At 38.7% G+C, this 11472-nt stretch overlaps 1 protein-coding gene across 2 annotated transcripts; it reads right to left on the reverse strand.

Moving 5' to 3' along the window:
- Nucleotides 1–29: 29 nt before the first annotated feature.
- On the reverse strand, nucleotides 30–1921 carry dnajc19 (DnaJ (Hsp40) homolog, subfamily C, member 19). Of its 2 annotated transcripts, none has more exons than XM_064935343.1 (6): nucleotides 1770–1921; nucleotides 1248–1299; nucleotides 1082–1155; nucleotides 426–505; nucleotides 283–353; nucleotides 30–169 (listed from the first exon to the last, which is right to left on the reverse strand). In XM_064935343.1, the coding sequence occupies exons 1-6, from the start codon at nucleotides 1770–1772 to the stop codon at nucleotides 99–101; spliced, it is 351 nt and encodes a 116-aa protein (XP_064791415.1). In that variant the 5' UTR covers nucleotides 1773–1921; the 3' UTR covers nucleotides 30–98. The 2 variants fall into 2 exon arrangements, with proteins under 2 accessions (XP_064791415.1, XP_064791416.1); XM_064935344.1 differs by lacking the exon at nucleotides 1770–1921 and adding an exon at nucleotides 1453–1731.
- Nucleotides 1922–11472: the final 9551 nt, after the last annotated feature.

Here is an 11472-nt window from a genome sequence, read left to right on the forward strand (position 1 = left end):
ACATGAGTAATGTAGAGAGGAAGACTGAGTTTGATCTCTTACATTATTTATTTGGGCACAATTAATAAGAAAAACCAAGTGCAATGTGATTATCTGATCTATTTCTTTAGTTGTCCATCAAGTAAATCCTTTGCTTCATTTATTTTAGCCGCAAGATATGGTGATCCACCTGCAATAGAACAAAATGTGAATTTTTAGAGTACAGTGTGATCCAATACATTTTTACAAGCGCAATGGGTCTAAATAAAAGTCATGACCACACATTGTACTAGTTCCTCAAACCTCTATCAGGGTGATTAAGGATCATCAGTTTTCTGTGGGCTTCTCTGATCTTGGTCTTGTTAGCTGTGGGACTGGGGACAACAATATGATGCATTAGTGCAATAAAGTCAAGCATTTGCTTATCACAGTGAAATTTACAGTACCTGACTCCTAGAACGAGCGACGCCTCTCTCTTGTTCATTTTGGGATCAAATCCACCTCTGTAGTATCCACCACCAAAAGCCTGCAACAAGACAGTTACAATTGTATAACAGATGCATTGGTGTAAGTAGTTTTTGTTGGCTCTTATTTTTGACAACTTTCAATTTACTAAATTCCTAAAGAACTGTACTTTTTACTCCATATTTTCCCTGACACCCAAAAGTACTTGTTACATTTTGAATGCTTAGCAGGACAGAAATGTTCCAATTCACAAACTTGTCAAGAGAACCACCCTGGTCATCCCTTCTGCCTCTGATCTGGCAGACTCACTAAACACAAATGCTTCATTTGTAAATTATGTCTGAGTGTTGGAGAAAGCCCCTGGCTATCTGTAAATTAAGAAAATGGTCCCATATGGTTTGCTTAATAAGGAATTTGAAATGTACTTATGTATCAAAAGTAAAACTATACATTTCAAACCTAATGTTTTATTAGGTGACTTACTTGGGTCATTTTCTATTTAAGGTATCTTTACTTTTACTCAACTATGACAATTAGGTACTTATTCCACCACAGCACCAATGTGAGTTCAGTCAGACTAATGCCATTCATTGTGTCTTGTAGAGGTAAACACGTGTGAAAGCCCATACAATCTTACCGATTTGGGAAAACTCTGCATAGCTTGCTTCATTTGGGGTTCCATGTGTTTCATGGCCTGCATGGCATAGCGACCTGAATCAAGGAGGATCCGCCTTTTAGTGTCACAAAATCCATCAAATCGTTTCTTCAACTCTGCATATTCTGTACCTTAAAGATAAACTGACCTACAAATCCAGCTGCTGCTAGGGTGAGCCCCACTGCCACCATGGAACTGGCCTGTGAATCGATTATGGATGTTCATTAGTAGAGGAAGATATCGCAACCTTTTCATATAAAGCCTACAATACATGTTTATAATCAAAGTCAGCTAGTGCAGTGGTCACATCTCAGATATGTGGTCAAAACCTGTGTGATCTGTAGGTCATGTACCTTAATGGTTTCCACATGATGGCGCTGCAGTAGTCATGCTGCTATTTGTTTCTAGCTGTAACGTTAACCATTTATGCGTCAGGGGTCTAGGATGAGTAATGTTAGCTAGCCACCAACTGTATGGCTGTTAGTCGTAGCTACACACACTCTATCAGCTTGCTCACTTTCACTAGTATGCTGCTACAGTCGCTAGTTAGCTAACTGGCTGGCTAGCCAGCGTTACTAACGACATTCTAAAGCTTCTGCTCTTGTCTAAACACTTCAATGCAGTAAGCTATCCTTTCACCGTAGCATCGATATAATCATTACTAACTCACCATGTTTTATTGCTAAGATCCGCCTCTATCAAAGACTTGCAACATAACTTTTTATACACTCGTCTACGATGAACAAAGTCACAGATGACCCCTCATGTTTTGATCCGTGACTTCTCTGTTGTATATTACTGGCCTGACAGAAATTAAAGGCACATGTCGTAAAGACTCAAGTCAATTGCTCAGCACTGTCGCAAAATGATACGGTCCCAATTCTATAGAAATGTATGCCTAGTCCCTAGCTACTTTCTGCCTAGTAATTTAGTGTCCTATAAAATATGTTGCCTATCTGGTCCAGCGTCTCTGGACCTGAAAATGCTCATGCATTAATAAAAGAGAATTGTGCAAATACAGTGTTTTTCAGAACACATTATTAAGGTAATGTATAACATACTTATAAATCAGCCTTTTTACCTATTCCCCAGATGTAATACTATTGTTTAGATACTTTTTGTCCAGAGACCTGCTTGTTTGACATGCTAAAAAAATATATATGTGTATATATACACATGTATATTTTTTATTTTATCCAATGGAACAACGGTGCATGTATAATACATACATGTCCAGTACAAACACGCAGTATTGTACAGCAGTGGGGATGTAATGCCAAATAGTCACACGTTAGTCACTCAAATTACAACAGGCATTCATTCATACACTATACAGTACATTCGGAAAGTCTTCAGACCCTTCCCCTTTTCCACATTGTGTTATGACACAGCCTTATTCTAAAATGGATTACATTAAAACATTTCCTCATCAATCGACACACAATAACCCATAATGACAAAGCAAAAACAGAAATCTTAGCAAATGTATTGCAAATAAAAAACAGAAATACCTTTTTAACATAAGTATTCAGACCCTTGGCTATGAGACTCGAAGTTTCCATTGATCATCCTTGAGATGTTTCTACAACTTTATTGGAGTCCACCTGTGGTAAATTCAATTGATTGGACATGATTTGGAAATGCACACACCTGTCTATATAAGGTCCCACAGTTTAAAGTGAATGTCAGAGCAAAAACCAAGCAATCAGGTCGAAGGAATTCTCCATAGAGCTCCGAGACAGGATTGTGTCGAGGCACAGATCTGCGGAAGGGTACCAAAACATGTCTGCAGCATTGAAGGTCCACAAGAACACAGTGCCCTCCATAATTCTTAAATGGAAGTAGTTTGGAACCCCCAAAATTCTTACTAGAGTTGGCTGCCTGGTCAAACTGAGCAATCGGGGGAGAAGGGCCTTGGTCAGGGAGGTGACCAAGAACCCGATGGTCACTCTGACAGAGCTCCAGAGTTCCTCTGTGGAGATCGGAGAATCTTCCAGAAGGACAATCGTCTCTGCAGTACTCCACCAACCAGGCCTTTATGGTAGAATGGCCAGACGGAAACCACTCCTCAGTAAAAGGCATATGACAGCCCGCTTGGAGTTTGCCAAGAGGCACCTAAAGGACTCTCAGACCATGTGAAACAAGATTTTCAGCTGCAAATGAGAACTTCTTCTCAACTAGCCTACCTGGTTAAATAAAGGTGAAATAAAAATAAATAAAATAAATTCTTGAGTCTGATGAAACCAAGATGGAACTCTTTGGCCTGAATGCCAAGTGTCACATCTGGGGGAAACCTGGTACCATCTGTATGGTGAAGCATGGTGGTGGCAGTGTCATGTAGTGGGGATGTTTTTCAGCCGCAGGTACTGGGAGACTAGTCAGGATCAAGGGAAAGATGAATGGAGAAAAGTACAGAGAGATCCTTGAAAACCTGCTCCAGAGCGCTCAGGACCTGAGACTGGGGCAAAGGTTCACCTTCCAGCAGGACAACAACCCTAAGCAAGCCAAGACAACGCCGGGGTGGCTTCGGGACAAGTCTCTGAATATCCTTGAGTGGCCCAACAGGAGCCCGGACTTGAACCTGATTGAACATATCTGGAGAGACCTGAAAATACCTGTGCAGCGATGCTCCCCATCCAACCTGACAGAGCTTGAGAGGATTTACAGAGAAGAATGGGAGAAAGTCCCGAAATACAGGTGTGCCAAGCTTGTAGTGTCCTACCCAAGAAGACTCGAGGCTGTAATCGCTGGCAAAGGTGCTTCAACAAAGTGCTGAGCAAAAGGTCTGATTACTTATGTAAATGTGATATTTCAGTTTTTTATTTTTAATACATTTGCAAAAAAATGTAGAAACCTGTTTTTGCCTTGTCATTATGGGGTATTGTATGTAGATTGGTGAGGGGGGGAAACTATGTAATCCATTTTTGAATAAGGCTGTAGCTCAACAAAATGTGGGAAAATTCTAGGGGTCTGAGTATTTTCCGAATGCACTGTATATACGAAAGTATGTGGACAATCCATCAACTTAGTGGATTCAGCTATTTCAGCCACACCCGATGCTGACAGGCGTATAAAATCGAGCACACAGCCATGCAGTCTCCAAAGACAAACATTGGCAGTAGAATGGCCTTACTAAAAAGCTGCCCCCTTTCCAACAAGTCAGTTCCTCAAATGTCTGCCCTGCAAGAGCTGCCCCAGTCAACTTTAAGTGCTGTTATTGTGAAGTGGAAACGTCTAGGAGCAACAACGTGCTATGCTGAAGTGCATAGCGCGTAAAAATCGTCTGTCCTCAGTTGCAACACTCACTACCAAGTACCAAAATGCCTCTGGAAGCAACATAACTATTCATCGGGAGCTTAATGAAATGGGTTTCCATGGCTGAGCAGCTGCACACAAACCTAAGATCACCATGTGCAATGCCAAGCTTCGGTTGGAGTGGTGTTAAGCTCGCAGTCATTGGACTCTGGAGCAGTGGAAATGCATTCCCTGGAGTGATGAATCATGCTTCACCATCTGGCAGTCCGAAGGATGAATCTGGGTTTGGCAGATGCCAGGAGAAAGCTACCTGCCTCAATGCATAGTGCCAACTGTACAGTTTGGTGGAGGAGGAATAATAGTCTGGGGCTGTTTTTCATGGTTCGGGCTACGACCCTTAGTTCCAGTGAAGGGAAATCTTAATGCTACAGTTTGGGTAAGGGCCTTCCTGTTTCAACATGACAATGCCCCCGTGTACAAAGTGAGGTCCATACAGAAATGGTATGTTGATATTGGTGTGGAAGAACTTTACTGGCCTGCACAAAGCCCTGATCTCAACCCCATCGAACACCTTTGGGATAAGTTGGAACACGGACTGCGAGCCAGGCCTATTCACCCAACATCAGTGGCCGACCTCACTAATGCTCTTGTGGCTGAATGGAATCAAGTCCCCTCAGTAATGTTCCAACATCTAGTGGAAAGCCTTTCCAGAAGAGTGGAGGCTGTTATAGCTGCGAAGGGGGGTGACTCCATATTAATGCCCATGATTTTGAAATGAGATGTTCGACGAGCAGGTGTCCACATACATTTGGTAATGTAGTATAACTAGAAAGAACATAATTGATCTTACCTTACATGGTCAGTTCCCAAGGATTGCAATAATATAGGACTGAACAGAACTTTAACCAAACATCTGCTCTGAGCAATTTAAAATAGAATAGAACATGGTTATCTCTCTTCCCATTGGAATGAAGCACACTGGAGCAACACAATGAGATGTTGAAGGTCCTAATTATTGCCCCTATCATTTGCATAATTACAATGTTTTCCAAGGCAAGGGCAGTATAGAAATTTCAAACTGTAGTGGACCTGCAGCAGTCAGTGAAAGTCAGGTTTAATGATGAATCTGTCCTCCATCAGGCAGGCACACTGGCTGGAGGGCTGGAGTTTCAATAGGATTTAAAAAGCCAACTGTGTGGATAAATTAGAGTTTTGCCCCAAAATCATATGGAATTACAGTGCTGGGTGCATGTGGTGAGCCTACACACAAAAAGCCCAGAGGAAGCAGCTATTTCTGTTGGTTTTATTAAACCAACCAAGCAATTTAATTCTTTTGTTCAGGGGAGTTCTACTTCATTGATTAACAAAAGCAGGGATATAATTTTTTCAGCCTTTTTGAAAAGCCTGAAATGTCAAGCCTTTTAAAGCAGATTATTCTGCCTCTGTGCGGTGAATGCTGCCAGAGTAACCTTTTGTCTACAATTAAATATTCCAGCATAAATATAAAAGAAAATCAGAGATGGGGAAGATTGACTCACGAGAGATTGGAGAGGTAGATCCTCACACTGATAGTGCAAACAGCTTGCTTCTAATTAAATATGCCACAGAGTCTCAAAGCATTTGCTTTCAGCCGCAGAGAGAGGAAGCTGCCTAAGAATGAGGGGGAGAAATATATCACATCATCTGTCTGTCCACAGCCTTCCTCTGGGCATCTGAAAGGTATTTCATTTTTTTGTTTTTGTAATTATTTGTTTCCCTTTTTTCGTAGGAAGTATCTAAAGGCAACACCTTCAGGGATATGCATAAATAGAGAAACACAATAAAAGTTCTCAGATTGTTTATGATTCAGACTCAGATGATTAAGCATGACAATGTGGCACTTCAGGGACATGGGGCATTTATTTTACATTTATGGAACTGGGTGCATTCTCCCCATGTCTGTGATGCAGAGAGGGGGTATATTCAAAGTCGTTATATTATGCAACGTTTAACTTAGTAGTGTTCAGTTTCAGTCGTATACTTTATGTAGTGGTTCATTTAATTGATGTGTGATTGCATCTAAAGGAAAGAGGTTATATAGAAATAATAGGTGGTATTGTATAACTAGGGGTCATTCCTTGTACCTTTAACAGACACATTACTAAATTTGTTGGTGAAATAATGTATAGATAGTCTGGAGTAAAGATAGATGTTTAGTGGTTTGTTTATTGTCAGGTGGACATAGAGGTGACCTCTAATAGATGTCTTGTTATATGTGTTTGCCTACTTACTCCTAAGAGAGTATTGATGTTGTAACTTTGATCTGATAACAGCAGTGTTGATAATATTCAACTCTGCTTTACATGTTAATATGATATTTTCTCATGCAGATATTTAGCCAAGTTTAGGAAACAGTACTTTGTGAATTTTAGAATGTTTTACTAGAATTGGATCCTATCAACTTAATCAAGTCGTCAAGTGTTTTGAAGAGGCAAATGCATAGCAAATTCTGTCATAGCAAAAATGTGTGAGCACATATTAAATCATAGGTTCTAAATAAGTCTAACATAGAATGATTATTGGGAATAAACATTTTTGTTGTTGAGCAGAGCATAGCTGTTTTGATAAGTTGCTAATGTCAGCTTATTAAAAGTGTGTTATCCTAATAGTATGTTGTTGGTAATAATTTCATTACATTGCAGGTTCATACCAGTTATGTTGATCATCATACATCACACATATATCTTCATGGAGGATGTCAGTTTGCACATTTGAATGTTTGCTTGCTGCAAAAAAACATGACAACGTATTTTCCTTTAAGTATGCTATGTGTATAGGAGAACAAAGTCCCAGATAATGGGGGGATATATGGCCACCTAAGATGTTTTCAGTGGGTGACTGAAGGATTTCAATGAATGCAGATTACTTCAACTGTTGGCTTTGTTGTCTCAGATCTCACTACCTGTATATATCAAAGAAGTAGTAGAGAGGGCTGGGGACTGATAATGTTTTGCATGAGAAATTGGGCACTTTTTTAAAGTGATTCATTCCAAGCATTTGAATGCTCTGAAACATCCAGACAAAACAGAGGCCCCATCATATGCCCCCTCCATCATGACCCCATCCCACTTACCCCATACCTGCAATAAGGTCTTATCAGAAAATTGGGCAAGTCAAGAGTCCGTTGATTAACCCTGACAGACCTAATGCTTGTGGGTCAGGGTTTCAGCTTGTGAGATAAAAAAAACAACCACTAGTGTCAAATAATAGATGCACTGACAGGCAAATTGTGCTCTGTCATTTGCGTTTTAGGACGATAATGGATTCTGAACTGACCAGCTCTGACTGGTGATGGCGTTGGCTGCAGCTTTTCCCCATGTCTGAAGAGAACGGATGTGGCATAAGGGACGAACCTCATTGCTTTCCCAGACCACAAGTAAATCTTGCATTATGCTGAATTTTAGCTTCCAAAAGGATTGCAAGGTTTGCAAAAAAGGAAACAAGAATTATTCAATCAAATTGGCACCTCCACATCCAGATTCGACTCGTGCTGCATAATGCAATCCAGTAATCCCTTTATCAAAAACTCAGATGAAATGGTCTTATTGGAAAAGGAGTTAAAAAATATTTAAGGTCATTCTATCACTAGTTTATTTTCCAAAATTGCCCACTCTCTTTTTATCTTCAGAGACAATAATTACTTCTAGTTCAACACACTATGGCTGATGAATGTTCAGAGAATCCACAGGAAGAAATCTTTGCAATAATCAGCAGTACAGTTTTCTCTCCCTTTTAACATTCTATAAATTTGAACATACATGGCTGTCTGAGGATATGCAATGTTAATGTCTAGGTGATGATGGCAATATGTCAGCAAAATATGGTAACCTACTTGAACTATCATTGTTGCCGCATCAGCATCTTACATATCTTAGGCTACAGTGCGTTGTGGGCTTAGCTATAATGCAGTTTTTCCAATACATTTTGGGAAGGCATTTCTTTCCTCCTTTTTATTTTTGTTATTTTCAGTAATCATCATGGTTCATGTCATTTTTCTAGGTCATAATAGGAAGAATGCTGGGTGAATACTAAACAGAGCCTATATACTGTACATGTGGGCATCCTATGCTGACTGTTCACATTGCCCACAGCTGAAACCTCATCAGCAGCTGACTGATGCCAAATGTATCAATTTCAATGTATCACTAACCCACTAGGCCTAATGGTTTATAAGTCTATTAGTCTGTATAAATCAGAGTGTTTCTGCTACTTGTATAGCGCTTTCAGAAAGGATTCATACCCCTTGACGTATTCCACATTTTGTTGTGTTACAACTTAAATTCTAAATAGATTAAATATAACTTTTTTCACACCCATTTACACACAATACCCTATAATGATGAAAAATAAACATGTTTTTAGACATGAAATATCTTATTTAAATCAGTATTCACACCACTGAGTCAATACTTTGTAGAAGCACATTTGGCAGTGATTACAGCTGTAAGTCTTTCTGGGTCTCTAAGAGCTTTCCACAACTAGTTTGTGCAACATCTGCCTATTATTCATTTCAAAATTCTACAAGCTCTGTCAAATTGGTTGTTCATTATTGCTAGACAACCATTTTCAGATCTTGCCCTAGATTTTCAAGCAGATTGAAGTCAAAACTGTATCTCGGCCACTCAGGAACGTTCACTGTCTTTTTGTAAGCAGCTCCAGAGTATATTTGGCCTTATGTTTTAGGTTATTGTCCTGCTGAAATGTGAATTAATCTCCCAGTGTCTAATGGAAAGCAAACTAAACTAGGTTTTCCACTAGGATTTTTCCTGTGCTTAGTGCCATTCCATTTCTATTTTATCCTGAAAAACTCCCCAGTTACAAGCAAACCCATAACATGATGCAGCTACCACTATGCTTGAAAACATGAAGAGTGGTACTTAGTAATGTGTTGAAATGGATTTGCCCCAAACATAACGCTTTGTATTCAGAATAAAAAGTGAATTGCTTTGACACATTTTTTTGAAGTATTACCTTAGTGCCTTGTTGCAAACAGGATGCATGTTTTGGAATATTTGTATTCTGTACGGGCTTCCTTCTTTTCACTCTGTAAATTAGGTTAGCATTGTGGAGTAACTACAATGTTGTTGATCCATCCTCAGTTTTCTCCTATCACATCCATTCAACTCTGTAACTCTTTTAAAGTCACAATTGGCCTCATGGTGAAATCCCTGAGCAGTTTCCTTCCTGAACACAAATGCTTTGTTTGTAAATTATGTCTGAATGTTGAAATATGCACCTGGCTATCCGTAAATTTAAATAACAAGAAAATCATGCTGTCTAGTTTGTTTAATATAAGGAATTTGATATTATTTATACATTTTAACAATTACATTTACTTTTGATACTGAAGTATGTTTAAAACCAAACATTTTTAGACTTTTACTCAAGTAGTATTTTACTGGGTGATTTTCACTTTTACTCGAGTCATTTTCTATCAAGTTATCTTTACTTACTCAAGTATGACAATTGGGCACTTTTCCCAGCACTATATATTTATTTATACTCTACAGGCTTCCTTCTTTTCACTCCATCAATTAGGTTAGTACTGTGGAGTAACTACAATGTTGTTGATCCATCCTCAGTTTTCTCCTATAACAACCATTAAACTCTGTAACTGTTTTAAAATCCCCATTAGGCTCAAGGTGAAATCCTTCTCTGGCAACTGAGTTTGTAAGGACACCTGTATCTTTGTAGTGACTGGATGTATTGATACACCATCCAAGCTAAATAAATAACTTCACCATGCTCAAATAGATATTTGGCATCTGCTTTTTCTATATTTTACACATCTACCAGTAGGTGCCCTTCTTTGCGAGACACTGAAAAACTTCCATGGTCTTTGTGGTTGAGTCTGTGCTTGAAATTCACTACTTGATTGAGGGACCTTACAAATAATGTGAAAGGTACAGAGATGGGGTAGTCATTCAAAAATCATGTTAACCACTATTATTGAACACAGAATGAGTCCATGCAACTTAATATGCAATTTGTTAAGAAATGTTTTACTCCTGAATTTATTTATGCTTGCCATAACAAAGGTGTTGAATATTTATTGATAATTTTTCACTGAACATTTTCAAAAACATAATTCCACTTTCACATGATGGGTTTTTGTGTGTAAGCCAGTGACACAAATAATCTAAATTTAATCATTTTTAAATTCAATCTGCAACACAACAAAATGTGGAAATGTCAAGGGGTGTGAATAATTTCTGAATGCACTGTAAAGTGATACTATATGGTTATTCAGATTCATCAGGGAATAGAAGATAATGCATGTTTAGCCTAGATGTATTGCAATGCTATCAATCAATAGCATTGATTAAAAACTAGTGAGCCCAGGTATTGCAAATACAATTAAACCTGGTGACTATTGACAGTGCTCACAAGACTTAAGCAAAAATATTTATTGATGGTACAAAAATGTAATTCCTATGCACAGGATAATAATGTTAAGCACTTGAAACCAATCATAAATCGATCATGCAACATTTTGCCTCACATTTCAGCAGTTTTTCAATGTGTCCAGGGAGCTGACAGAAAGAATGAGTAGTTGTGTCTAGGGAGCTAACAGAAGCACAAGGGTGTGTTAAAGATCAACACACCCTTGTGCTTCTGTCAGCTCCCTGGACACAACTACTCATTCTTTATTATTACTATTTTCTACATCGTAGAATAATAGTGAATACATCAAAACCGTGAAATAACACATATGGAATCATGTAGTAACCAAAAAAGTGTTAAACAAATCAAATATATATTTTATATTTGACATTCTTCAAAATAGCCACCCTTTGCCTTGATGACAGCTGTGCACAATCTTGGCATTCTCTCAACCAGATTCATGAGGAATAATTTTCCAACAGTCTTGAAGGAGTTCCCACATACAGTGGGGCTAAAAATTATTTAGTCAGCCACCAATTGTGCAAGTTCTCCCACTTAAAAATATGAGAGAGGCTTGTAATTTTCATCATAGGTACACTTCAACTATGACAGACAAAATGAGAAAAAAACATCCAGAAAATCACATTGTAGGATTTTGTTATGAATTTATTTGCAAATTATGGTGGAGAATAAGT

The sequence above is a fragment of the Oncorhynchus masou genome, chromosome 24, assembly GCF_036934945.1.
Source record: "Oncorhynchus masou masou isolate Uvic2021 chromosome 24, UVic_Omas_1.1, whole genome shotgun sequence".
Taxonomy (NCBI): Eukaryota; Metazoa; Chordata; class Actinopteri; order Salmoniformes; family Salmonidae; genus Oncorhynchus; species Oncorhynchus masou.